This window comes from Myotis davidii, unplaced genomic scaffold (genome assembly GCF_000327345.1).
Source record: "Myotis davidii unplaced genomic scaffold, ASM32734v1 scaffold566, whole genome shotgun sequence".
In the NCBI taxonomy this organism is placed as follows: Eukaryota; Metazoa; Chordata; class Mammalia; order Chiroptera; family Vespertilionidae; genus Myotis; species Myotis davidii.
This window is the reverse complement of record NW_006296617.1, coordinates 334,375-359,766: the sequence shown is the minus strand read 5'-3', so window position 1 is coordinate 359,766 and position 25,392 is coordinate 334,375. Positions and strand designations below refer to the sequence as shown.

Here is a 25,392-nt window from a genome sequence, read left to right as displayed (position 1 = left end):
AAGTGGCTGGGTATTATCAGCCCCTCCCCATTACCTGAAATTCCCTCTTCTCCTCGCTGCCCCAGCCCTAGCCCCAGTCTTAGTCTGGCCTCCTGGGATTTCTGGGACTGCCTCCTTGTGTGACTGGTCTCTCTGCCTTTAGCTTTGGCATCCCACCCACCCACCCCCTTCCCCAGCCATCTGTAACATTTTCATGTGGCCATACTGGCCTTTTATTTTTCTTTATGATTTCTTCTATATGCTCCTTTAAAAAAATGTTTTATTGAATTCATTGGGATGGCATTGGGTAATACAATTATATAGGTTTCAGGTATATAAGTCTATACTACATCATCCGTATTTTGTATTGTGTGTTCACCACTACAAGTCAAGTCTCCTTCCATCACCATTTATCCTCCCTTTAGTGTCTTCTGCCTCCCTCTGTCTCCCTTTCTTTCTGGTAATCACCATACTGTTGTCTGCATTTATGAGTGTGTGCTTTTCTTTGCTTAATCTCGTCACTTTGTTCACCAGCACTGCAACCCTCTCCCTACTGACAGCTGTCAGTCTGATCTCTCTCTGTGAGTCTGTTTCTATTTTGTTTGTTTATTTTTTTCATTAGATTCCACAAATAAGTGCAATCATATGGTATTTGTCTTTCTCTGACTGGCTTATTTCACTTGGCATAATGCTCCCCAGGTCCATCCATACTGTTGCAAAAGTTAAGATTTCCTTTTTCGTGGCTGCGTAGTATCCCATTGTGTAAATGTACCACAGCTTCTCTATCCACTCATCTACTGACGGACACTTGGGCTGCTTCCAGATCTTTGTTATTGTAAATAACTAGAGGCCCGATGCACGAAATTCGTTCGAGGGGCTCAGCCCCCACTGCCCGGCATCCGGTCTAATTAGCATATTGCGCTTTCATTATTATAGATGCTGCAATGAACATAGGGGCGCACAGAGGGCCCTTTTAGAGTTCCTGAAGTTACCACGCACCTGTTGTCTGTCCTCTGCCAGCAGTACACTCCACTGCCCTGGCTAACTTCGATGAGCCCTCAGGCCTTAGCCGAGCTGTCACTGCTTCCCACCTCCAGAGCTGGATTAGCTGTCCATTTCCCCATAACATCCTTTGCTCCTTCTTGGTGGCCCTCGTCACAGGAGTGTTGGCTGTCACTGCTTTTGCCTGTCTTCTGCCCTGGACGGACAACTCTGTGGGGACAGGAACCACCCGTCTTCTCCTTATTCCTCCAGCGCTCACAGTCCCTGGCTTGTTACAGGCAGTTGCTGGTGTGGGATGTTGGGTGAATGTAGACTCTCAGCAGGCTGTGCTGGCTCTGGGGAGCGGAATGCTCTCTAGTGGAAGCCCAGGAGAGCGGGAAGGATAGTGAGCAAGTACCTCGGGGCCGTGTTTGGTGATCAGCCTTTTCTTCACCTCTTCCCCCACCTTCTAAAACGACTCGTGGACAGGTAGACTTGGGGGACTGAGAAGACACATAAAGGATGGAAATTCAGCCCTAGCCAGTTTGGCTCAGTGGATAGAGCGTTGACCTGCGGACTGAAGGGTCTTGGGTTTGATTCTGGTCAGGGGCACAAGCCTGAACTGTGGGCTCGGTCCCCAGTGGGGGACGTGCAGGAGGCAGCTGATCAGTGATTCTCTCCCAGCATTGATGTTCCCATCTCTCCCTCTCCCTTCCTCTCTGGAATCAATAAAAATATATATATATTTTTAAAAAGGATGGAAATTCAAACTTACAAGATGATGACTGTGAATATGTATGTGTTGATTTAAACGGTAGAGAGAAAAAAGTGTGAAGGAGGGGGAAGAAGTTCCGTTCTCACAAGGGACAGATGAGGCTTCTTTTCCATGGCACACCTGGTGACATGTATTTATTTGTTCATTGTTTGCCCCACAACCCCTCCAGAATGTCAGCCACGCCTTGTTCAGTACTGTATCTTCTGTCTACAACTGTACCTGATACATAGTTGGGGCTCAATTAATATTTGGGGAGTAGCACTGCCTGGTGTGGCTCTGTTGGTTGGGCATTGTCCCGGGCACCGAAGGTTGCCAACTCAGTTCCCTGTCAGAAAACATGCCCAGATTGTGGGCTTGATCCCCAGTAGGGGTTAGCCAATCAATATTCCGTTCACATCGATGTTTTCTTCTCTCTCCCTGCCTCTCTAAACAATAAAAATAAAAAAAATATTTTTAAAATAAAGTAAATATTTGGGGGTAGGTGAATGAATGAATGATACTTTTGTCATATATTAATGCATGAGCATCCCTTTTTATCTTTTCAAAAGGAACCTACCATTGCCATTATGCCTGAAGGATAAATGCCTACAAGTAAAATAAGTTCCCATAATTCCTAGAAGTGGAACTGCTAGGACAAAAGGAATGTACATTTAAAATTTTTATAGATCTGGCCAGATTGCCCTCCAGCAAGAGTGCATCAGTTTATGACCCTAGCGAAGGTGTATGAGTGTGCCAGGCTGTACTCAGCTTGTGTGCAGTTCTCTGCTGAGCTGAGGTGGAGACCTGTCCCTGGAGCAGGACAGAGGTGACAGCAGGGCTGTGCTGCACCCCACATGCACAGGCCAGAGAGGTCAGGGCCCTGCGAGCCCCAGGGAGAGGGAGAGCGGTGCAGGTGGCACCTGAGAGGCTGCCGGGAACTGGCAGTCCTGGAGCGAGGCTTTGAGAATGGGCTCGGCCTGGAAAAGGTGTCTGGGGCCAGACTGCGGCTTCTGGTGGGGGCACTGAAGTTCTTTTCAGCAAGCACACGATGTGCGGGGATTGGCTGCGTAGACGCAGCTGTGCTGTGCATGGTGGCAGGAGGCCTGTAAGCCACAGACATCCCTGCTGATGCGTCTAGGGCAGGGGTGGGCAAACTACGGCCCACGGGCCGGATCCGGCCCGTTTGAAATGAATATGAAAGAGCGGAGGGTTCTCATGCTCTCCCCTCCGCTCCTTCACCAGCAGCAGTGTTAACATGTATTAGTTCACACAAACACTCCATCCAGGCTGTTGTTCCGGCCCTCCGGTCCAGTTTAAGAACCCATTGTGGCCCTCGAGTCAAAAAGTTTGCCCACCCCTGGCCTAGGGTTTCAGGGGGACCATAGCTCCCACAAAGGATGGGGTCCATGTCAACTTGAGGAAGGATGGACAGGGAGAATAAAAATAAGAGGCAGGAGTTGGCATGTATTGGCCCGTCTTCTGTGCTAGGTCTTGGACTGAGACGAACTTAACATGAGGGGCAGGCACTCTCATAAGCCCCATTTTATAGAAGGGGGAATGGAGGCTCAGAGAAAGCCCATGACCTACCTGAGATCATGCCGCAGGTGGGTGGGCGAGTGGGCCTGGAGCTGAGACTGCCCCAGCCCAGAACAGTGGCGCCCTTGGGGAGAAGCCAGGAATGAACGAGTCCTGCGCTCAGGGCTCTGGCCAGGGCCTCCGGAACGTGGCCAGGGGCCAGGATCCTGCCTCGCAGGTCGTTGGCCGAGTGTCTCCAGATGACCTGTTGACAGACCAGAGCAGACTGGGGCAGCCCGTGCCAGCAGACGGTGTGAAGTGGTTGGCAGGGGCCCTGGGTCATGTCTGTGGCACGTCTCCCTCATTCTGGGCAGACTCCAGTGGGATGGTTGGTCCCCACAGTGGCAAAGCTTTGCATTGGAGCAGCAGCTGAGCCAAGCCACCCACTCTTGTCCCTAAACTCCAGAAGTAGCTTCCTACGCCTCCCAGAGATAGATGCTCTGGTAGGAATAGTGAGCCGCCTCCACCAGCAGTCTTAGGGACGGACGGCACCTGTCTTTGGGGGGCGGGGAGGACCCCAGGGCTATTAACGCCTACCTCCCCTCCTTCATCCCCAAGCCCACTTCTCCCCAAAAGGCGGGGAGAGGTTACGCCCAAGCTGGCCCCGCTTTGATTTCAGGGGTTAAGGACTCTCTTCAGCTCTGTCATTGTGGGTGACGTGCTCGGGACTCTGGCAGCAGATCTCGCTTGCCCTCTCACAGGCCATCTAACCCTGGCTCAGGGTCTTCACGCCTGAAGAAGTGGCTGCTGCTGTCATTGTAGGGGTAGGAGCTGGTGCTCATTGCCCTGAGGGAGGGAGGGACACACACCAGTGAGCCTAAGCTCCGCTGTCCTCCTGTTGCCTCTGTGTCCCCAGGCTCAGGTGGCCTTCCTCCAGGGAGAAAGGAAAGGGCAAGAGAATCTTAAGACGGACCTGGTGCGGCGGATCAAGATGTTAGAATATGCGCTGAAGCAGGAGAGGTGAGCCCTGCTGCCCGGTCCTGCCTCTGAGAAGTCAGTCCCAGCAGAGGGTGAGGGGCTGGCTGCAGCCTTCCACCGAGGGAGTTGGGATCGGGCGTTCTCCCGTCACCAGCACTCAGCGGTCCTAGGAGAGGGGACAGAACGAGACATAGCAGGTGGATTCAGGTTAGACATCGTGACAGTATTCATAATGATGGTGGCCACTGTGTGCCAAACACCGTCTGTTCATAATGTCTCATCTCTTCCACTGGCCTGATGGGTACAGTGGCTTCTGGAGAGTGAGGACTTCTTTCAGGACTCCCGGGGCTGGATAGCAGCCCAGCCTGCCAGGCTCTGGGGAGAGGGTTCTTCACAGCCATGTGTGGCGCCCCTGCCCCCACCACCCCGCCCCCGCCCCGGGCTGCTTTATACTGTGGGCAGGTTGGGGAGCTCAGCCTCAGAGGAAGGAGAGTGGATTGGGGGGGCCTGGGAGTTTGGGGTGCCTGAGGTGAGTGCTGTCGTGTCTACTCTTCTGTCTCATTTGTTACTCCTTTGCTCCTTTAGGGCTAAATATCACAAACTGAAGTTTGGGACAGACCCGAACCAGGGAGAGAAGAAGCCAGAACTGTCAGAACAAGGTATCCCCCCGCCTCCCCGGACTTCCCTACTTGCCCCCTCTCCCCAAACCGCCTCTTCTTCCTTTGCGCCATAGGAAGCAGAAGCAGCATTGGCGGGGGCTGGGGAGGGATTGACTCGCTCTCAGGGCCCCTCCCTGCAGGCTGCTCTGTCAGGCAGGGGGCACAAGGCTGGACCCCTGGGGAGAGGCAGGTGGGTAGTGGTGAAGAAGCCCAGTCCTGCCTGCTGTCCCTGTGTGCAGTAGAGACAGAACACAGGCGCCATCAATATTTGATGAATAAAATGAACAGATGATCTCCTTTAATCCACACAACAATCCCAAAAGGCGTAGGTACTGCTGTCATTAGCTTTATTTCTCAGAAGAGGAAACTGAGGCTCATATAGGTAAACTAACCAGCTCAGGGCCACACCTGGGAAGTGGCAGAGCTGGGCTTCAACGCAGTTGAGCCTGCCCGTTCTCTCAGAATTGGGCCAGCTTCCTGTGTGGGAAAATAGCGTAACTAGAGCTGAGTCTGAAGATACTCTGGGGGTGGTTTGGGGAATGACCAGTCAGGAGACTAGAGATAAGGAGGTTTCAAACACTCAGAAGGTGACTCTGCAGAACCCATGACAGTGACCAATTTGGGTTTGAGGATGAGGAAGCTGGGGTGGGGGTGATGGGTATGTGTGGTACCCTGACTACAACAGTCCGTCTCCTTTCTCTCCACCCCCCAGTCTCCAATGGCCCTGTGGAGTCGGTCACCCTGGAGAACAGCCCACTGGTGTGGAAGGAGGGGCGGCAACTTCTTCGACAGTGAGTGTGCAGAGGGACGGGTGTGGGGGCGGGGCAGGGGGACGAAGGCCATGCCTGGCTTGGAAGATAAGCCTGAAGCCTCCCCAGCCCTGCCTGTCCCCACGGGGGACACAGCTGAGATGGCCTGTCACCATGTAGGTGGAGCCTCCTGGGGAGAGGGCGGGAAGATCCGATGCAGGAGGCAGGCGGGGAAGACCCCCACTCTTGGAATGCAACCCCAAATGCCTGTTGCTTTTCTTTTTTTAGGGGTAATGTTAAATTACTTTTTATTACTAAAGAGATTTGTTTTTCAGAAAATTTGGGAAATATAGGGAAACACACAAAAAATAGAAATCACTCATAATTCCACCACCCAAGGAACTTCATCCCCCATAAACACTTTGGCATATATACTGTCAGTCTCCATGGCTGTGCATTTGTGTTTGTGTATGTGTTCTATAAATGGCTTCCCCTTCACCATGTTTTCTAATGCGTTGCTTTTGCTCAGTGTTGTGAACGTCTTTTCATATAAATTAGTTAGGTTGCATGGGTTGAAGAACTGTGTAATAGTCTGTGGCATGAGTAACCATAACTTGCCATAGGCAATCCCTTCTTGTGTATCTTATTGAAGATGTCTTTATAGACAGTGTAACAAACATCAGGAAGTTACTTGTCTATGTCTTTGATTTCCTTAAGTTAATATCTGGAAGTGAAATCGCTAACTTAAGTGTTATTGCAAACAATAACAACAACATGATTGCAACAGGCAACACTTGCCAGCTACCTGGTATACGCCTGGCACTGTGCTAAACATCTGGCGCACCGCGCTTCCTCACTGAGTCCCCGTGGGGCAGACCTGCCCGTTCCCCTCATTGTCACAGACGAAAACCCAAGGTGCAGAGAGGGACCTGCTTGCATAAAGTCACAGCTAACAGAAGCAGAGGGTCCGAGGGGTGATCTCGGTCAGTCTGCGCCCAGAGCCCAACTTCTTTGCCCCATGCTTCCCCCCTCCCGTGGTGGGAAGGGGAGCCTCATGCACACAGGCGCACAGGATGAGACGACAGGGAAGGGGAGTCCTGTCTAATGTGCGAGGGGCAGGGTCCCAGAGGGACAGGGTCGTGGTGAACAGAAGGCTTTCAGGGAGCCTCCTGAGGACCAGCAGGCACTCGCCACACATCTTTTGAAGCCACCCCATCTCCCCCGCTTTCAGACAGTCCCAGGGGGCTTCAGTTGTTTTAATTGTGGAATTAGCCCTGGCAGATGGCTCAGTTGCTTAGAGTGTCGTCCTGTGCACCAAGAGGTTGCCGGTTCGATCCCCAGTCGGGGCTCATATGGGAGGCAACCAATCAATGTTACTAATCTCTCTCTCTCTATCTCTCTCTCTCTCTCTCTCTCTCTCTCTCTCTCTCTCTCGTCAATAAACATACTTTGGGTGAGGATTAAATAAATAAGTTGCCGAAGTAATACATGCTCATTTGTAGAGTCAATAGAGTAAGTTCCAAAACTCCTCTATGTCCCCAGTCCAGCGATGGCGAACCTCTGACACGCGTGTCAGAGGTGACACGCGAACTCATTTTTTTGGTTGATTTTTCTTTGTTAAATGGCATTTAAGTATATAAAATAAATATCAAAAATACAAGTCTTTGTTTTACTATGGTTGCAAAGATCAAAAAATTTCTATATGTGACACGGCACCAGAGTTAAGTTAGGGTTTTTCAAAATGCTGACACGCCGAGCTCAGAAGGCTCGCCATCACTGGGATAGTCCCATTCTTCAGAGGTCACTGATGACTCTTAAGTTTAGTGTGTGTCTTTCTTAGCCTTGTGGGGGCTACAAATGTGTGTGTGTGTGTGTGTTCGTGTGTGTTCTATACTTACATATTCATTAAAACGTTATTTTATTTTTAATCTTTACATGAGAATATTTCCATCGATTTAGAGATTTGGAGGGAAAAATAGAGGGAGAGAGAGAAACATTGACATGAAAGACGCACATTGATTGGTTGCCTCCTGCAGGGTCCTGACCTGGATGGGGATCAAACCTGCAAACCCAAGGACATGCCCTTGACCAGGAATCAAACCCGCAACCCTTTGGTGTGCGGGCCAACACTCTAACCACTGAACCACACAGCCCAGGGCTTTTAAACTTTATTATTATTATTATTATTATTTTAATAATTATCACTTTTTTTAAAAAAAAACAAAACACTTGAATTGTATGGAACATGTAACTTACAATTTTCGTTAAGCCATTTATCGTGGCCAGCTTCCCGTGGCGCTCTTCATCGTTTAGTGTCTGCCTCGTGTCCCCGCGGGTAATTTGCTTCCACAGTCCTCGTCAGTAGACGTGTAGGTCGGCCCCCGTGTTGGGTCTCCTGCACAGCATCGCAGTGAGCACCCGTGCCACAGCACCAGTGTGTAATGCCACCGCTATATTGAAGTGAAACAGCAGGGTCGGGGCTGCTTATTGAAATTTTTGGTGTATAGTCTTAAGTTGCCCCTCCAAAAAGGCAGTCCCGATGTGCTGTCCTTTCCGTAAACCCCCGTATGTAAAGAGGGCTCAGGGCACCTGCCCCCCCTGGCTCTGCTCCCATGCAGGTATCTGGAAGAGGTGGGCTACACGGACACCATCCTGGACATGCGGTCCAAGCGTGTGCGATCCCTCCTGGGACGCTCACTGGAGATCAACGGGACCGTGGAGCCCAGCGAAGGGGGCCCCAGGGCCACACCAGGCCCCGGGGGGCTCAGCGGTGGGGAGTCACTGCTGGTGAAACAGATCGAGGAACAGATCAAGAGGTGAGCCCTTGGGTCTGACGGTCCGTCCCTTGTGCCTCCTCCCTCCTGTGGAAGCCGGTGTCGGAAAAGTGAGCTGCGCCCCCGGGGCCCTGCTGGCCACTTCCTTCTTAAACACATTGTGGGCTCGCTTGTTCCAGAACCCTCTGTCTGTTCATTGTGGGAGCCCTGATTTTGTACAGCGTCCCCTGTACGTACTCTCCCACGGCCTTGCCTCAGTGCCGATAGCACACCACGGCTCATCTCCACCTGGCCCCTCTCCTGAGGCGCCCCCTTTGAGGAGCTCTTACTTGTTCCTTCTCTCAGCCATAATGTTACTCGTCAGAATCAGTGATGTGGTGCTCGGTGCTGAGAAGAAAAGGAAAGGTAGTAAGAAAGAGTGATGGGAAGAATAGCACCGCTCTGGGTAGGGTAGGTAGTAGGACCTCTTGGTGGAGGAGATGTCTGGGCAGGGAAGTACAGGAAATGGAGGATGAGCCGCATCAGTAGTTGGAGCGAGAATGAGTGTTCTGGGCAGAGGGAACAGCACGCGGAAAGGTTCTGAGGCGGAGGAGACTTGGCATGTTCCGGAAGCAGCAGCAGGCCAGCGAGGCGGCGGTGGGGCCTGTGGCTGTGGTGAGGCTGAAATCTCGGGAGTCAGATCAAACGGCCTCGCTGGTTGAGATAAGGAGTTAGGATTCTCTTCTGGGGTGTGGGAAGCCCGTGGTTTCCAGCAGGGGTTGATGTGATCTGATGCCCGCCGTCTGCTTCAGGACGGCATCGCTGCAGGGGGCAGGAGTGTGGGAGGGAGACCAGTTGGGGGACAACTGCAGCGCCCAGGCAGAGATGGCAGACGTTAGGTGGAAAGGTGAGAAGTGGTTAGCTTCTCAGTGGGTTTTTAGGGGAAGTCGGCACGATTTAAAGGATTGGATGTGAGGGAGAGGGACGAAACTAGAGCTGCCTCCAGGGCTGGTCTGAGCAGCTGGGAGCAGCACTGACCGAGATGGGGAAGGCGAAGAGCGGCACACCAGAGGGCTGTTTAGGACGGGTGGGGTGCGGGTGCCTGGTGACCCAGTGTAGGTCGTGAGTAGCCAGCCTGGAGCTGGGGCTGGGCGCTTGATTCCTAGATGTACCTCTGTTCACCAGCACTCAGCGGTTTTGCAGTCTCTGAAGGAGAGAGTGTAGCTGGCAGCACAAACAGGAGGTCTGCGGACTGAGCCCTGGGCTCTTGTGTCTAGAGGCCAGAGAAAGAAGCTGAGGGAGGCAGCAGCAAAGGAGGCTGAGCTTCGGCAGCTGTGGGAGGAACCCGGGAAGGGTGTCCCAGCAGCTGACACAGAGACGTGCTGCTGGGAGGATACACATGGGGGGGCCAGGAAGCGAGTGACGGATTTGGCTGCCTGGAGGAAAGCGCTCTGTACCGGGCAGAACCATACACTGACCAACTCTCAAGAGCAGAGGCGGGAAGGTCCGCCCCGAGGGCCATATAAGGCCCATGAAACCATTGGTCTGGCCCTGCCAAGGCATTAGGGGTGAGTTAATTAAATGTTTGACCAAATATAGCAGGCTAATTTTTAAGTTGATAATTTTACATGGCTCGCAAATGGTGTTATAAATGGCCCCTGGCAGAAAAAAGCTTCCCCACCCCTGCAGGCTTGGCATGGCCCCTGGCGGTAGGGCCCGAGCATCGGTGGTGACAGTTTCCCATTCCACCAGGGTGCGTCTCTGTCGCTCACCTGGCCTGTGCTTGTGGTTTGACCGGGCCATGGGAACGGCGGCTGTTGAGTCAGTGGCATCTTCTCATCCAGCCCTCCTGACTCAGCACACGTGAGGAGACCTGTGGTCATGGTGGGGCCTGGTCCCCTGGAACTCGGAGTCGAGCTCAGTGAGGAGGTGGCCCAGTCTGTGGTCCACAAGGGGGTTTGAGTCGGGTGAGCATCTGTTAGGCAGACACTGGGTTGAAGCCCTGGGTCTGATCACAGTCAAGGCTCCCCTGGTTCATGGTGGGTCAGCCCCCTGAGAGCTGGGTCCAGGCTCTGGCCACCAAGCCTCACCCTGGCATCTGAGCTTTGTCACATGCAGGACTAATGCCCCCTTTACCCCCTGTGTGGGCAGGAACGCAGCAGGCAAAGACGGCAAAGAGCGCTTGGGTGGCTCGGTGCTGGAGCAGATCCCCTTCCTGCAGAACTGTGAGGACGAAGACAGCGACGAGGACGACGAGCTGGACAGTGTGCAGCACAAGAAGCAGCGCGTGAAGGTGCGTGTGGGAGCCGAAGGAAGTGCTCCTCCCTTCTCCCAGGGGATCCCCCTGCCTTGTGTACCAGGAACAGGGTGCCCCTGTGGGTGCTCTCGGGGCTCCCTCTGTGGGCTCCCTCTGTGGGCTGTGGCCTGACCACACCCCAGGGTCCCCGTCGCCTTGCCTCAGTCACCTTCAGGGGAGCCAGGTCTCCACTGTGAGGGCCGCCTCTGCCCGCCTGCACCCTGTTCTCTCCATCCTCCCCTCCAGCTCAGGGCTTCCAGAGAGGCCTTTCCTGGACTCCAGACCAGGCCAGCCCCATGGTGCCCTCTGGCAGCTCTCTCCTTCGGGCTGTCCGATCAGTCGCACGCAGTACTGTTTGGTGTGGCTGGTTCTCTGTCTCCCACAGAAGGGTGTGAGCTCCGCTCTGGCCTTTCCACTGTTCTCCCGCCGCTCCCTGAACGAGTGCAGCTGGGCCGGGCTGGAGCGCTTCGTGGGCTTCGGGGGACGCGCGTGTCCCGTCTGCTGCTGTCAGGGTTCCGTGTCAGGGACCCTGACCACAGGGTAGCGTCCAGATCCCCTCAGCTGGACCTCAAGACATGGCTCCCACCACATTTCACCCTCAGGACAGCACTGACCCTAGGCGTGGCATAGTCTCATCTGCCCAGTGAACGTCAGTGTGGGCCTTTGTGGACCAGCTCTGTGCTGGCAGCCGGGGTGCGGAGACATCGTTGCTGACGTGGAGGAGCTTGTGGGCATCGGCAGGCTTGTCAGCAACCATGTGCCACAGTGGGGTCAGGGGCAGACACCTGTGAAGTGCGGGCCGGGGACTGTGGAGATGGCCTTTTATTCACCCAGCCTTTCCTCAGACTCCTTCTGTAGACTCACCTTAGACACACCCCTTCCTCCAGGAAGTCTTCCCTGACTCACCCTTGCTCCCCTTTCCTCCACAGGCTCAGGAGCCTCTGGGAGGTCTCCTGTCCCACCTGAACCACTCTGGGTCCTCCCTGTCTGGTATTGGGTCTGTATCCCTCCTGTCCCATCCTTGTGAGGGGCCAGGTCTGTCGTGGCCTCCCCATTCTCTCCAGTGTGACAGCCCAGACTAGGTGCTCACTGAGTTCACTGAGTGGAGGGAGGGCATGGAGCCAGACCCTAGGGTTGGGTTTACAGGAGAACCAGCAGGTCTCTGAGCACGGGCTCTCCAGCATTGTTCCCTGGTCCAGATTGCCTGGTCCCCACTGCCCCTGCCTAGGATTTTCACTGCTGTGCATGTCTTACCTCAGCCTCCTCTGGGAAACCTTCCCACTCCTCTCTGCTCCTCCTGCAGAGAAATTATTGCTGGCTTTTCATATTTCCTTAGGCATTTGCATCTCCCACTGCCCCTGTGCTACGAGCCTGTGGGTGGCTTATTGTCTAGGGCAGTGGTCGGCAAACTGCAGCTCGGCAAACCGTGGCTCGTGAGCCACATGCGGCTCTGTGGCCCCTTGAGTGTGGCTCTTCCACAAAATACTGACTTCTGCGCATGGGCCATGAAGTTTCAATCGCACTGTACGTGTGCGCCTGCACGTGGTATTTTGTGGAAGAGCCACACGCAAGGGGCCAAAGAGCCACATGTGGTTCGCGAGCCGTGGTTTGCCGACCACGGGGCTAGGGTGTCACACCTCCCCATGCCCACCCAGCAGATCTTCAGTGACCAGACTGATATGAAAGACCTGCTCATGGCTCCCAGGCTGGCCTGGCCTAGCTGTTTCTCTTGTCTTAGCTGTAGTTTCAGAGGAGAATGGTCCCTGTCTCTGGATTGCTGAGCACATAGGAGGCCTGGGCTGCACAGTGGCTGCCGCGCTGAGTCCTCAGTGGTGGCATTGGTGGGACTGAGCAGGGGGCGCACAGGCACAGGCAGGGTGGCTGATCAGGGCCCCTGTACGGCTCCGCAGTCCTGTGAGCCCCAACTCCCGCAGTGCCTCTCTGGGCCTGCTGTTTACAACCTGGCGCTAGGTCTCCTGGGAAGGAAGAGGAGGGCGCCATGGTGCCGTCCCTCTGGTCCTCACACGGGCCAGGGGCTGGCCCCTCACGGATGCCTGGAAGGTGTTGCCTGCAAGTGTGTACCCTCCAAACCCAGCTTGGGGTGCTGAGCCTGTGGGAGGGGTTCAGCATGCCCTTGAGGAGTCCCCAGTCTGAGTGAGGCTGGCCCCGTGGCTGCCCAGGACACAGTCTAGTCAGGGACCACTTAGGAAGGAGAAGAGGAGGTGGTTGAGTCTGGTGTTGTCAGGATCCCAGTATTGGTTGGGTGTGTTCTTAACATAGCACTTAAAACAGAACTCAGATGTCAAAATTGTCTGGAAAATTCTGGAAGTCCCTTAAGCCTTAGGTGCAGTGTTTGAGGTTCCAAGTGCACACACACCCTGGATGGTTCTTTGTGTAAAATGTCATGGTGAGAGGGAGAGAATCACATGTTAGATGTCTTCCATAAGGCTGTGTCTAAAAGGTGTCCGTGTGGGGCCCCGTGCTGCTCTTGACTTCACAAGTCTGGGATGGGGATTGTAAAATAGGCTTGTAAACTGAGGGAAACTGATGATTTGGTTCCTGCCCTCGGTTAAGACCGGCTGTGGAAAACTTGGCAAACTCATTATTCGCTTGCCCAGCAGTCTGTTCTCAGAGTGGAGGAACTGTGTTGTTTTTTCTCATTCTAAAAGTAGCGTGTGCTGGTTATATAAGAAAACAAAAACTCAGCCAATCTAGAGAGCTCTCAGGAAGACTGGGAGAACCTGGGGCAAGGAGCTCCAATTCGCTCAGCCTCATCTCTCCATGTGCAATAATGAGATCACACGCACAGCAGTGGTAACTGTCATGTTCTGAGATGTGAAATCATAGGTTTGAGTCTTACTCAGTGCACTGAATAATGCAGAGGCCAGCTGTGCGGGATGAGGCTCTGTTACTATTACTGTTATGTTCCTGGGTCTGTTCTCACTTTTATTTTTTCCTTTTTGTTAATCCTCACTCCAAGGATATATTTTCCATTGATTTTTAGAGAGAATGGAAGGGAGGGAGAGAGGGATGGGAGAGAGGAATGGGAGAAAGAGAAAGAGAAACATCGATGTGAGAGAATCATATCGATTGGTTGCCTTCGTACATGCCCCGACCAGGCCTGACCCAGGGATTGAACCTGCAACCGAGGTATGTGACCTTAACTGTGAATTGCACCCGAGACCCTTTGGTGTGCGGGCCGGCCCGCTAACCACTGAGGACACCGGCCAGGGCACTGTTCTCACCTGTGCACCCCTGTACACTTGTAGACACAGACATACCACCCTCTCCCTGAACCAGGTTGTCTGTTGACTTTTCTTCATGAGAAAGACTGTGTTGGGGGCAGGGATTGGAGGAGTGGGAACAGCCTGAGCAAAAGCCAGGAGGAGGGCTGTGAGGGGATCACAGCTGGAGGTGGAGGGGGCGTCTCCAAACTCAGGCTGGGGCTGCAGCACAGAGCAGCCTCTGAGGCTCCCAGCAGGGGGAGCACCGCCGCCACAGTGAGGCCTGGCGGAGGGAGCTGGGGGCTGGTGCGTGGTTCCTCACAGGGGCCCTGGCTTCTCTGTTCCTGGAGGCTCGGGGGGCTTGGCTGTGGCACGAGTCCCCTGACTGTCTGCTTCTCTCCCTGCCCCAGCTGCCAGCCAAGGCCCTGGTGCCTGAACTAGAGGATGAAGATGAGGAGGACGACTCAGAGGATGCCATCAATGAGTTCGATTTCCTGGGCTCAGGCGAGGACGGGGAGGGCTCTCCGGACCCTCGGCGATGCGCTGGAGAGGGGGCCCACCACGAGCTGGGTGAGTGGACGGTTTTCTGGCCAGCCTCCCCGAGGGCAGCAGGGGCACACACAGCTGCCTGCAGCTGCTTCCTGCCCCAGGGTCTCCACCGGATGGACATACTTCCTGAGAGGAGGGGGGCCGAAGGAGAGCAGGAGGGCTGCGCCACCGCAGCCAGGCCTGCACCCCTTCCCTGGAAAATCCCCGTGGGGACACAGGCAGGCCCGGATCTTCCTGATGTGGGGCTGCCAGCCTTGTGCACGCGTGTGTCCAGTTCTTGAGGGCCTCGGGGAGGAAACAGGATGGGACCAGCGGGGAGAGGCCGTCAGGGCAGTGCCGCCTCTTCCTCCGGTCCTGGGACTCTGAGCTGGGAGGCCCTTGGGGTCACGGGACATGGCTGGAGACCAAGGTTTCTGCCAGGATGGTCCATGGAGGGTCCCCGCTCAGTCTCCTCTGTCCATCCCCACCCCACCGTGAGCCCCCGTGCCCTCTGGGCCGGGCCCCCCAGCTCCCCGGGAGCGGCTTCGGTGGGTAAGGAGGCGCCTGTGCGTGGCTGGGCTGAACGGGTGGTGACTCCTGCCTGGTGCGCATCCCTGTAGAAAGCCGGCGGGTCAAACTCCAGGGAATTTTGGCCGACCTTCGGGATGTGGATGGGCTGCCCCCCAAAGTGACAGGACCGCCTCCTGGCACACCCCAGCCTCGGCCACACGAAGGTAAGAGGCCCCTCCACCCTGGCAGAGGGAGGCTGCAGAGCTAAGCCCAGGGCTCCTGTGTCCTCAGGGTCCAGGCCCGGCCCCTAGTTTGCAGCCTCCCTGTCCCCAAAGTTCGTCTGTCTGTCTCTGTCTCCCCCTCTTTTTGTCCTGCCCTGTCTGCCTGCCTCTCTGTCTCTGCCTGTCTCTTTCTCTCCAGCTGTGATTCTTGATCTTGACCTCTCCCTGTCTTTCTCACACCTCACCTCTCTCTCCGCCTCTCTGTCTCTCTCTCCCGGCCCCTCTCTGCCTCCTCCCTCCCCTCCCCCCACCAGGTTCCTTTGGCTTCTCCTCAGACGTTTTCATCATGGACACTATCGGGGGCGGGGAGGTGAGCCTGGGGGACTTGGCAGATCTCACCGTCACCAATGACAACGACCTCAGCTGTGACGTAAGTTCTCAGGGTGCCCACCCCCCACGACCCCCACTGGGCATTCTGCGCAGTGGCAGCATCTGCTGAGCGCTGGCTGGCACGGCCTGTGCTCAGTCCCTTACACGCGAGGACCGTGTGAGCCCTTCCACCGCTCAGCTGTTAGGCATAGGGGTGCGATGCAGACAGGTTCGGGGCCTGACAGGCTCACCAGCGGCAGAGCCTAGAAGACTCTGGAGCCTGTGTCTTCATCACGGTGCCAGGCTACTTCTCCAGAGGCTGTCCCTCCCCGCCCGGCTTACTCATGGGCACCTCAAGTCCAGGGCCCACCTGCTGGGGGCAGGGCGAGGGGGAGCGAAGCTAAATGCAGCATCAGGGAAGGGGCTCGGCGGGCAGCAGTGCGGGTAAGACACTGCAGAAAGTCGGACTTGAGCAGACCTTTGGAGGGAAGATGGCCTCCAGCCAGCAACCAAGAAATCAGGCCAGTCTGTGCGCGTGGGGGCTGGTGGCGCAGTCGGGCGGGAATGAAAGGGAACTTGAGGGCCAGTGCTCTTAGCCTGAGACCCATGGGGGACCCCGGCCACCTGGGAATGTGGGATCGGGTGCGTGTGCACTTTCCGGCACAGGTGGCAGGACACTCCCCAGAGCTTCTAGCAGGATCTCGGGTGGCTGATGACCCCAGCGCGTTGGGCACAGCGGTGGGAGGCAGGGAACAGGGCCAGAGCCGAGCTTTGAGCAGGGGAGCTGGCCTGAGTCTGATGCTTCCTGGGGAGTGTGTGAGTGAGGGGGTCGCACACGGCAGAGCCTGTGGCAGAAGTGGCAGCTGCGGCGGGGCCACGGGACGAAGCCTCCACTGACCAGCACAGGTGGCAGGACACTCCCCAGAGCTTCTAGCAGGATCTCGGGTGGCTGATGACCCCAGCGCGTTGGGCACAGCGGTGGGAGGCAGGGAACAGGGCCAGAGCCGAGCTTTGAGCAGGGGAGCTGGCCTGAGTCTGATGCTTCCTGGGGAGTGTGTGAGTGAGGGGATCGCACACGGCAGAGCCTGTGGCCCTTTATGTGGCAGAAGTGGCAGCTGGGGCGGGGCCACGGGACGAAGCCTCGGTGACAGGGTCTGTCAGGTGTGAGCTCTATGGGGGGGGCGGGGGACACTGAGGTTTGCTTTTTTTCTACAAGGTCCCTCTCTCAGCGACACCCCACCCTCCAGGGCATGTGCAGTGTTTCTGGGATTTTGCTCCCCAGTCTCTTCCCATTGGGTGTACTTGTCGCCACTTCCAAACCTCAGCCACCCTCCCCCATTGCTTCCTGCACCCAGGGCTCCTCTCAGGCTCTGGGCCCATCCTTGCTGCCTCCTGCCTCAGGGACTGCACATGCAGTGTCCTTCCTCAGTCCCTTCCCCCTGTCTGGTTAAGTCCTACTTATTCGTCACTTGCTCAGGAGGAAAGCCTGCTGACCCCACAGAGTCAGTGCCTCCTCCCAGTACATTTTTTATTTTTTAATATATTTTTATTGATTTCAGAGAGGGAGAGTGAGAGAGAAGCATCAGTGGTGAGAGAGAATTATCGGCTGCCTCCTGCACATCCCCCGCCAGGGACTGAGCCCCCACAACCTGGGCATGTGCCCTGACCAAGAATCGAACCGTGACCTCCTGGTTCATAGGTCGACGCTCAACCACTGAACCACGCCGGCTGGGCCTCCCAGTGCATTTTCAACTCATAGCACTTTGTCTCTTCAGAACCAGGCACAGCCCTGCACACAGTAACAGCTTGTTGAGTGAGGGGCTGCTGCAGGGCCAGGAAGCAGAGGGGAGCCTCGGGCTGGGGGCCAGGCTGTGGGGTGCTTCACCTGGGTCTCGGTGGTGGAGGACGAGTCCTTGGAGTCGTGGATGCGAATATCTGTGCGACTGCTGGGGTGGAAGAGGAGACACTGAGGCGGCTCCCCCCATCCCCAGCTGTCTGACAGCAAAGATGCCTTTAAGAAGACGTGGAACCCCAAGTTCACCCTTCGGTCACACTACGATGGCATTCGCTCCCTGGCTTTCCACCACAGCCAGTCGGCTTTGCTCACCGCTTCCGAGGACGGCACGCTCAAGCTCTGGAACCTGCAGAAGGCTGTCACCGCCAAGAAGTGAGGGCACAACCCCAGGGGTGGCGGAGGGGGCATCGGGGCCCAGGAACAGGGGATGAGGGGCTCTCGGTGACACCTGTCTCCCACAGGAATGCTGCACAAGACGTGGAACCTATCCATGCCTTCCGGGCTCACAGGTAGGGAGGGAGGTGCCCCCAAAGGCAGGGGGTGGTGACTGGTGGCGGGGCAGCAGGAGGGTTGAGTCTCTGGGGCCCTCTGCACACATACCCCTGGCCCTGGATGCTCTGCAGTGCCCCCACAGCTGGCTCCCAGCACAGCCTTTGGAGGAGGAAATAGACATGGGCTGAGGGAAGGCAGAGGACGGGCAACATGCCCAGGTGGCACAACAGAAGCCCCAGAAGCTGAATTCCTGTCGGCCACCCCCAAAAAACGCTGGTAGAGAAAGAACGGCAAGGTCCTGGGGAGGGGCGAGCGTTGAGTTTTTCGTTTCCCCCCACTTTGAATCCTCCAGGGGCCCCGTGTTGGCAGTAGCCATGGGCAGCAACAGTGAATACTGTTACAGTGGTGGGGCAGATGCCCGCATCCACAGCTGGAAGATTCCAGACCTCAACATGGACCCCTACGATGGTTACGGTGAGACAGCTCTTGCCCTTCCTTCCCCCACCGTCGTCCACTGGGGCCTCTTCCCTCCGCACGTGTAGCCAGCATCCGCCCGTGCCTAACATGGCAGGGGCTGGCAGGGGTGCTCAGCCTGGTTGAGCGTGGAACAGCGTGACTCAGCACGTGGCAGTCAGACGAGATGGCTGAGCTGACTCAGCATCAGCGTGGGGGCCAGGGCAGCACATGTGAAGGCTTGGGGGGCCCTGGCAGCGTTCTGCGAGTCTCTGAGCGGGGCAGGCGGGAGGAGAAAGGAGAGCAGGTGGCCAGCTTGCAGGCACCTTTAAGAGTTCAGTGGAGAAGTAACCTCTGCTCAGGGTCTGTCCCTGCTCCCTGACCCCTGTTTTGATAACCTATTCGATCACACACAGGGCTCCATGCAGCACCCTGTTGTGGTAGAGTTTAGAGGTCTGTGTCTCCCTCAAGGAGCTACACCCTTTTCCTGAGAGCAGTCCTACCCTGGCAAGGTCAGGGGTCGGTCCCTGGCAGTGTGTGCTCTGGGCCAAACGCACTGCCACCCATTGGGCATCAGCATGGCCCGACCAGACACCCTGTGTTGACACAAGTGACCAGAGAGGTAGTGGTGGGAGTGACCAGAGGGCTTTGGAGAGACGGCAAGGCTGGTGCACGGGGGCGGAAAGGACTGCAGGGCCCAGGTGGGGCCAACGCTCAGGGCCCAGGCTTCAAAGAAGGGTCTGGGGCCAGGGTCATCATTGTCCCTTCTCCCTTAACTAGGTTTTAAAAGGAACCTATCGGGTGCCCACTTTATGCACTACGATGGGGCCCAGGGGACAGAGGCATCCCTGCCCTCTGGAGCTTCCATGCCAGGCTGCCTTCAGAGCCCTAAAATCTTCCCAGATTAGCGGTCAGAGTGTGAGCAGCCACTAGGGTGCTTGGCGGTGGTGCCAGGACCAAGGCCCGGCGCTTTGGGGCTGAGGCTGGGTGAGTGTGGCAGAGCTTGTGCTCCAGGCTGTCCATGATGGGGCTGGCGGCCCTGACACAGCCCATCTCCCCCTCCCCCCGCGGGTTCAGACCCAAGCGTGCTGAGCCACGTCCTGGAGGGCCACGGGGACGCCGTGTGGGGCCTGGCCTTCAGCCCCACCTCCCAGCGTCTCGCCTCCTGCTCCGCTGATGGCACCATCCGCATCTGGGACCCCAGCAGCAGCAGCCCGGCCTGCCTCTGTACCTTCCCCACAGCCAGCGGTGAGTGAGGGACGGGGACAGTGGGGACCCTGACGCCTCAGGAGCCGTATAGGGCTGGAGGCTCTGCGAGGAGGGTGGCGCCTGCACCCCAGGCCCAGGGCAGGACCGGTCTGTTAGGCAACCGTCCATCCCCTCCGCCCTCAGATCACAGGATCCCCACCTCAGTGGCCTTCACCAGCACCGAGCCTGCCCACATCGTGGCCTCCTTCCGCTCTGGCGACACCGTCCTGTATGACCTGGAGGCTGGCAGTGCCCTCCTCACGCTGGAGTCCCAGGGGAGCAGCGGTAAGGGCCCCGCTAGGGCTGGGATCTGAATGCCTCCAAGGCCGAGGAGTCCCAGGGGAGCAGCGGTAAGGGCCCCGCTGGTAAGGGCTGGGATCTGAATGCCTCCAAGGCCGCAGTTCTCCTGTGGCTTTGGGGACAGCCTCGGTCAGCTGCAGGTGGCTCCCCACCCCCTTGGGGGCTCTGAGTAGGAGGGAGATGAGGCCTCAGCCACTGCCCTAAAGGAGTCCCGGGAGGGCTAAGGGGAGGGAGAGTGTCAGGGACTTGCCTGTCGGCCCACTTGGTGGCATGGACGAGCCACCTCAACGTCCGTCACCCCTCCTGCCCACTCCAAGACAGGCCCTGTGCCCATTGTGCAGAGGAGACACTGGGTGCCCCGCCCTCCTCTTCTAGGCAGACGGGGATGTGGCAGAATGGTCCTCCTCTTGCCTTTGTCCTTGTCCCCCGATTTCCCCCTGATGTCCCTCCTCCCTGCTTTCCCTTCCAGGCCCAACCCAGATCAACCAGGTGGTGAGTCACCCAAACCAGCCCCTCACCATCACCGCCCATGACGACAGAGGCATCCGCTTCCTGGACAACCGGACAGGTGAGGCCCTGCCTTCCTGGCCCCCCAACTCACTGTGCTTGTGGGAGGCGGGTGGGCCAGGCTCAGACACAGAACCCCTGGCGTCCACATTGGAGGCTCTGAGCACCCTTTCTAGGCCCCACCTTCCCGGGTGAGGCCGACCGTGGACCGTAACCCGCCGCCCTCTGCCCTCAGGGAAATGCGTGCACTCCATGGTTGCCCACCTGGACGCTGTCACCTGCCTGGCTGTGGACCCCAATGGCGTGTTCTTGATGTCGGGAAGTAAGTTGCTCGTAAGGAGCAAGGGCATGTGCCTTCCCAGCCGGCCGGGCACCGGCCCGAGGGAGTGCTCGGGGGACTCCTAAGGCGGGGCGCTGGGCAGGGAGCCTTAGGGCAGGAAGAAAGGTGGTCCTGATGGTGGCAGCAAAGCCCTGTGAGCAGAGCCCATCCTAGGCACTTTCCTCCATCATCTCCTTTACTCGGAATAACCCGACGAGGCTGGTACTTTGATCCCCATTACACAGAAGTGGAAACTTACGTCACTGGCACAGCCCAGTGAGTTGCAGGCGTTGACGTTCTGGTCTATTTGATTCGGTCCCCACAAGCTTTTATAGCATTTGCTGCCGCCCTGCTCTCTGTGGTTAAGGGCACTGAGGCCCAGCGACTGTGCTGCGGTGCCTTGAAGGGATGGGGTGTGATGTGGCCACTGGAGAAGGGGCCGAAGCTCCCCAGGGGGTGATGGGTGTGGGCTGGTGGGAACGGGGCTGCCATCTGCCTCCGCTCCGCAGGGTGGGATATCCGTGGGGTGTGAGCGAGGGAGTGCACAGAAGGGTGAGCAAGGGTGGGGCTGTGTACGGGCCTGGACTGCTCCTGCTCTCTATCTGCCCGTGATGGCAGCAGCTGCCTCCGAGGAGGTGGGCGAGGGTGTGGTCAGGGAGATGTAGCCCTGGCAGAGGGGATTCAGTACAGGGGCCAGCACCCTCCAGAAAGGGACGAAGAGAGCTGGCCTCCTCCGCAGCCTGGTCCTTCTAACACAGTGGTTCTCAACCTTTCTAATGCCGCGACCCTTTCATACAGTTCCTCATGTTGTGGTGACCCCCAATCTCATTGTTACAAATTGAACATAATTAAAGCATGGTGATTAATCACAAAAACAATATGTAATTATACCTGTGTTTTCCGATGGTCTTAGGCGACCCCTGTGAAAGGGTTGTTCAACCCCCAAAGGGGTCGCGACCCACAGGTTGAGAACCGCTGCTCTAACACCTCAGTCAGGCCACCTCCCTCTGGTGGCTCTTGGCCCCCAAGGCCCAGCCCAGCTCTGACCACCTCCTCCCTCGCCACCGCTGCTCAGGCTGTTGCAGCCCATGTGCTTCCTGTCGGTCCTCCCCCCCGCTCCCCCCCGGCTGTGCCCACTGCTTGGAAGGCTTTTCCCCCTGACCCCCTTGGCCATTCTGTCCTCACACTGACTGGCTTAACGCCCACAGCACTCGCGACCACCTGGCGTTGTTCATTCTGTTTTCTTGTTTACTGTCTCCCACAGGGGCGGGAGATTTGCCTGTTTTTCTCACTGTAACCCCAGGGCCCCATACACAGTAGTTGTTCAGTAAACACTTGTGACTAGATGGAGGGTGACAGGCGGGGATGTCAGGAGGTGACTGGGCAGAGGAGGCAAGAGAAGAATTGAGCCTCCACCTGACTCCGAGGCCTTGGGACAGGCCAGCCGAGAGGTTGGGGGTCGGATCTGAGCAAGGAACTGTGGGTCCGGAGCTGCTGGCTGACCGCTCGCTCTGCCCACACCTGCGCAGGCCACGACTGCTCCCTGCGTCTGTGGAGCCTGGACAACAAGACGTGTGTGCAGGAGATCACGGCCCACCGCAAGAAGCACGAGGAGGCCATCCATGCTGTGGCCTGCCACCCCAGCAAGGCCCTCATCGCCAGTGCGGGCGCCGATGCCCTGGCCAAGGTCTTTGTATGATGCCCACCTGGCCCCGCCCTGGCCGGGGAGCGAGGCTGGGCAGGTGGGACTGAGGTGAGGAGCTGGGCTAAGAGGGAGGCTGGGCCCAGAAGGGCAGAAGCCCCTGTGTCCTCACCCACACTCTTTGCCTGGCCCTTCCTAGGGTGGCAAAATCCTGCAGTCACAGTTGGGGCGTCCTGTGTAGTCCCTGGACATTCAGAGGAGGGCTGAGGCCTGGAGGGACCCAGAGCTGCCTTACCTCTTGTGCCCTGCAGGTCATGGTTCAGTCTCCCCTCCCTTCTGTCTCCCACAGGTGACAGCCTCAGCCTGGAGGCCCGGAGGCCCAGCCTCTTCCTGCCTGCCTTGAGTCTGGTGGTGCTAAAGGCCCTTTCCGCGGGAGACCCTCCCCCATGGCCCGCCCTTCCCCAGCACTCAGCCTGGGGAGCTGCCTCCTTCAGAAATCACCCTCCAAGATGGCCTCCAGGAGTTTCATCTCTGCCCTGACACCCACTCCTGGTCTCCTAGCTGCCTTCTGGGGCAGCACAACCAGGGCTGGGTGTCCTTGGGGATCAGCTTTTCTAAGATGCCAGAAGGTGCCAGGTTCTCTCTTTGAACCCCCATTCCTCTCCATCCTTCCAGACCTGGGTGGGAGCTGTGCTGGGAGGAACCCCAGACGCCCTGCTCTAGGTCCACCAGGAGCCATGGAGCCAGCGGGGCCCAGGCTGTCCTCAGTGGGAGTGCTGGGCCTGGCCCACCCAGAAGCACACCCAGTCCACCACCCTCCCTCCAGTTCCCTCAGCACAGCTTTCCAGACACTACCCAACGCCTCCGGGGCCAGTAATGCCCAGGGAGCAGGTGGTGCCCTCTGGGGAGGCACCTGCCCCTACCTTCCTCAACCCTCCAAGGGCAGTCCCCTACCCCTCACAGGGTCACCCATGGGGAGAGATGTCCTCTTCTTGCCCCTCCCTGGGGCATGGAGGATGGAGTGGGGTCCCCCAGGGTCCCCATAACTCCCTGTATATCTGTATAAATAAATGGGATTTTAATGGAACCCCCCTGCCCCCATGTCGTTATCACTGTGTGATAGTCTGTCTGTCTCCTCTCCTGGCCCTCCACTCTCTCCCTCTATTTATTTCACTCTTTTTTGGATTCCATCCTGAGCCCTCAGATCCCTCCCAGATTCCTGTTTATAAACCTGTCCCCCTGTCCTGGACGTGTATGTGAAACTTGCCTCAATAAACCCTTTGGAGTAAGACGGGTGGCGGTGCTGACTGTTGAGGGGACGGGGACTTTGGGAGGAGTAACTGGTTCTGTCTGGAGTGGGTGGAGCTTGGAGAGGGGATATGATGACGGGTTGGGGTTTTGTGGTAGGGCGAGGGGGGCGAGGGGGGGCCAGAGCCTGGGCACAGTGGGTGCAGGAACGGAAGTCAAGGCACAGGACCGAATCTCCCGGCCCCTCCTGGCCCTGAGCGCTCTCCCCAGGGGCCCAGCAGCAGCCTGGGCAGAGCCGGCAAGCTCATGGTATGATTGACAGTGTAGCTCAAGACTCCTCCCCCTCCCCCACCACCCTCACCCCTGGGATGTGTGATGGAGTGGTGAGGCCGAGGGCTACCCTTCCCTCCCTGGCCCACACCCGGGCTGACGTGGAGCAGGGAGAGCTGGGAGCTGCTGGGAGGGGTGGGGGCCCAGAGTCCCTGGAGTACCAGACCAGTGTCAACACAGGCCATCTCACTGGGTCCTCACAACTCCATAACGTAGGGAGCAGTGTGAAGGCTCTACAGAGAGAGAGAGGGTGGGGTTGGGGGAGGCTCAAGGCCTCCAGCAGTGACCGGAATTGGTATTCTGTCCCTTGTCACTCCCTCTGCTTACTCAGTCCTCCACCTGCCAGCAGAGTGTGCTTGGGCAAGTCCCAGCACCTCCTGGGTTGTCGAGGGCTGCACCCCAGTGTCTGAATCGGGCCTGGCCCTGTGAGCACTTGAGGGCGAGTCCTGCAAACGGCACACTTGGGCCGTGTTCGCATTTCAAGGAGAAAGGGTGCAGGTGGGCCGCCGTCAGGTGACACTGAGGAGCCTGCTGCGGGCTCCATGTGGCCTCGCCCCCCTCATCCTGGGCTCGGAGCAGCTTCACCAGGTGGTGGTTTGGGTTTTCGTTCCAGCCTCAGACTTCCTTCCCCAGCCCAGCCCCCCCTGCCCCCCCCGGATGTGGTGACAGAAACACTATTGTATCAACCTCAGCTGCCCCCAACACCCCTTGAGCAGGAAGGGGGCTCATCTCACGGCCCCCACCCCAGCCACCCCTGCCGGTCTGGAACCCAGTCGGGAGTGTGGCCCATCTCTACGGGTGCCTTCGGAGCTCAAACCGGGCCTTAACCTCTTGAATGGGGTGGGGTGGTAGCAACTGGCTGGATCTTGGACAAGTCCTTTTGCCTCTGAGGGTTAAGCTTCCTGTCTGTAAATTAAACAGTAGCCACTCTTATTATCTGGGGAGGAGACATCAATATGACTTGCTTCTGAAGGAACTGGAAGGCGTTTAACAGATTGGCACACAGTAGGCTGTCCACCAATGTTGGATGACTGCGGGTTTGAGGTGCCCACCCCTGTAATCCCTGCAAATTACAGCGACAGCCACCATGTACTGAACTGCTGTGTTCCAGGCGCCACTATACAATCTCATTCATCCCCACAAAGACCCTCTGAGGTCAGATGTATCGGCAGACGGAGAAACAGGCTGGGGAGGGGAAGCCGCATCCCAAAGGCACACAAAGACAAGTGCCCATCTCCCCAGAACAATCGGTTTTCCGTCTATGAAACCGTATGGGCGCCTTGTCCTCGCTGGTCGCTATGGCCCTTCCAGGCACCCCAAGCCTTCGGCTCTTCACCTTCCTGAGGACTGGGGCGGAGTGGGGAGCGGAGGGAAGGGAATACCCACAGCCGCCTTCTGCCCGACTCTCCCGAACAGGTGGCCCAGGCCTGGTGCACCTCATCACCTGGCCCCCGGCGGCTGGAGACAAGCCTGCGCCCAGGACCTCTGCCCATCTGGCCGCTCCCGTCTCCCCACCCACGGCAGGGACTGGGGGTTCTGGGT

At 57.3% G+C, this 25,392-nt stretch overlaps 1 protein-coding gene across 2 annotated transcripts; it reads left to right on the top strand.

Moving 5' to 3' along the window:
• Positions 1–4,124: 4,124 nt before the first annotated feature.
• On the top strand, positions 4,125–23,563 carry STRN4 (striatin 4). 2 transcript variants are annotated; one of them, XM_006772023.2, is made up of 17 exons: positions 4,125–4,249; positions 4,793–4,866; positions 5,579–5,657; positions 8,234–8,431; positions 10,520–10,661; positions 14,299–14,458; positions 15,037–15,150; positions 15,483–15,577; positions 17,508–17,683; positions 17,773–17,820; positions 18,156–18,277; positions 19,334–19,504; positions 19,649–19,789; positions 20,274–20,372; positions 20,547–20,633; positions 22,160–22,383; positions 22,622–23,563. In XM_006772023.2, the coding sequence occupies exons 1-16, from the start codon at positions 4,221–4,223 to the stop codon at positions 22,327–22,329; spliced, it is 1,905 nt and encodes a 634-aa protein (XP_006772086.1). In that variant the 5' UTR covers positions 4,125–4,220; the 3' UTR covers positions 22,330–22,383; positions 22,622–23,563. The 2 variants fall into 2 exon arrangements, with proteins under 2 accessions (XP_006772086.1, XP_006772085.1); XM_006772022.2 differs by having other exon boundaries at positions 15,462–15,577.
• The last annotated feature ends 1,829 nt before the right edge of the window (positions 23,564–25,392 follow it).

What these genes read in the sequence shown, in the direction of transcription:
- STRN4 (XM_006772022.2), top strand. Translation starts at nt 4,221, where the DNA reads ATGTTAGAATATGCGCTGAAGCAGGAGAG. An exon ending in GGGCGGCAACTTCTTCGACA is followed by an intron (nt 5,658 to 8,233) that starts GTGAGTGTGCAG and finishes GCTCCCATGCAG; the next exon opens with GTATCTGGAAGAGGTGGGCT. An exon ending in CATGCCTTCCGGGCTCACAG is followed by an intron (nt 17,821 to 18,155) that starts GTAGGGAGGGAG and finishes TGAATCCTCCAG; the next exon opens with GGGCCCCGTGTTGGCAGTAG.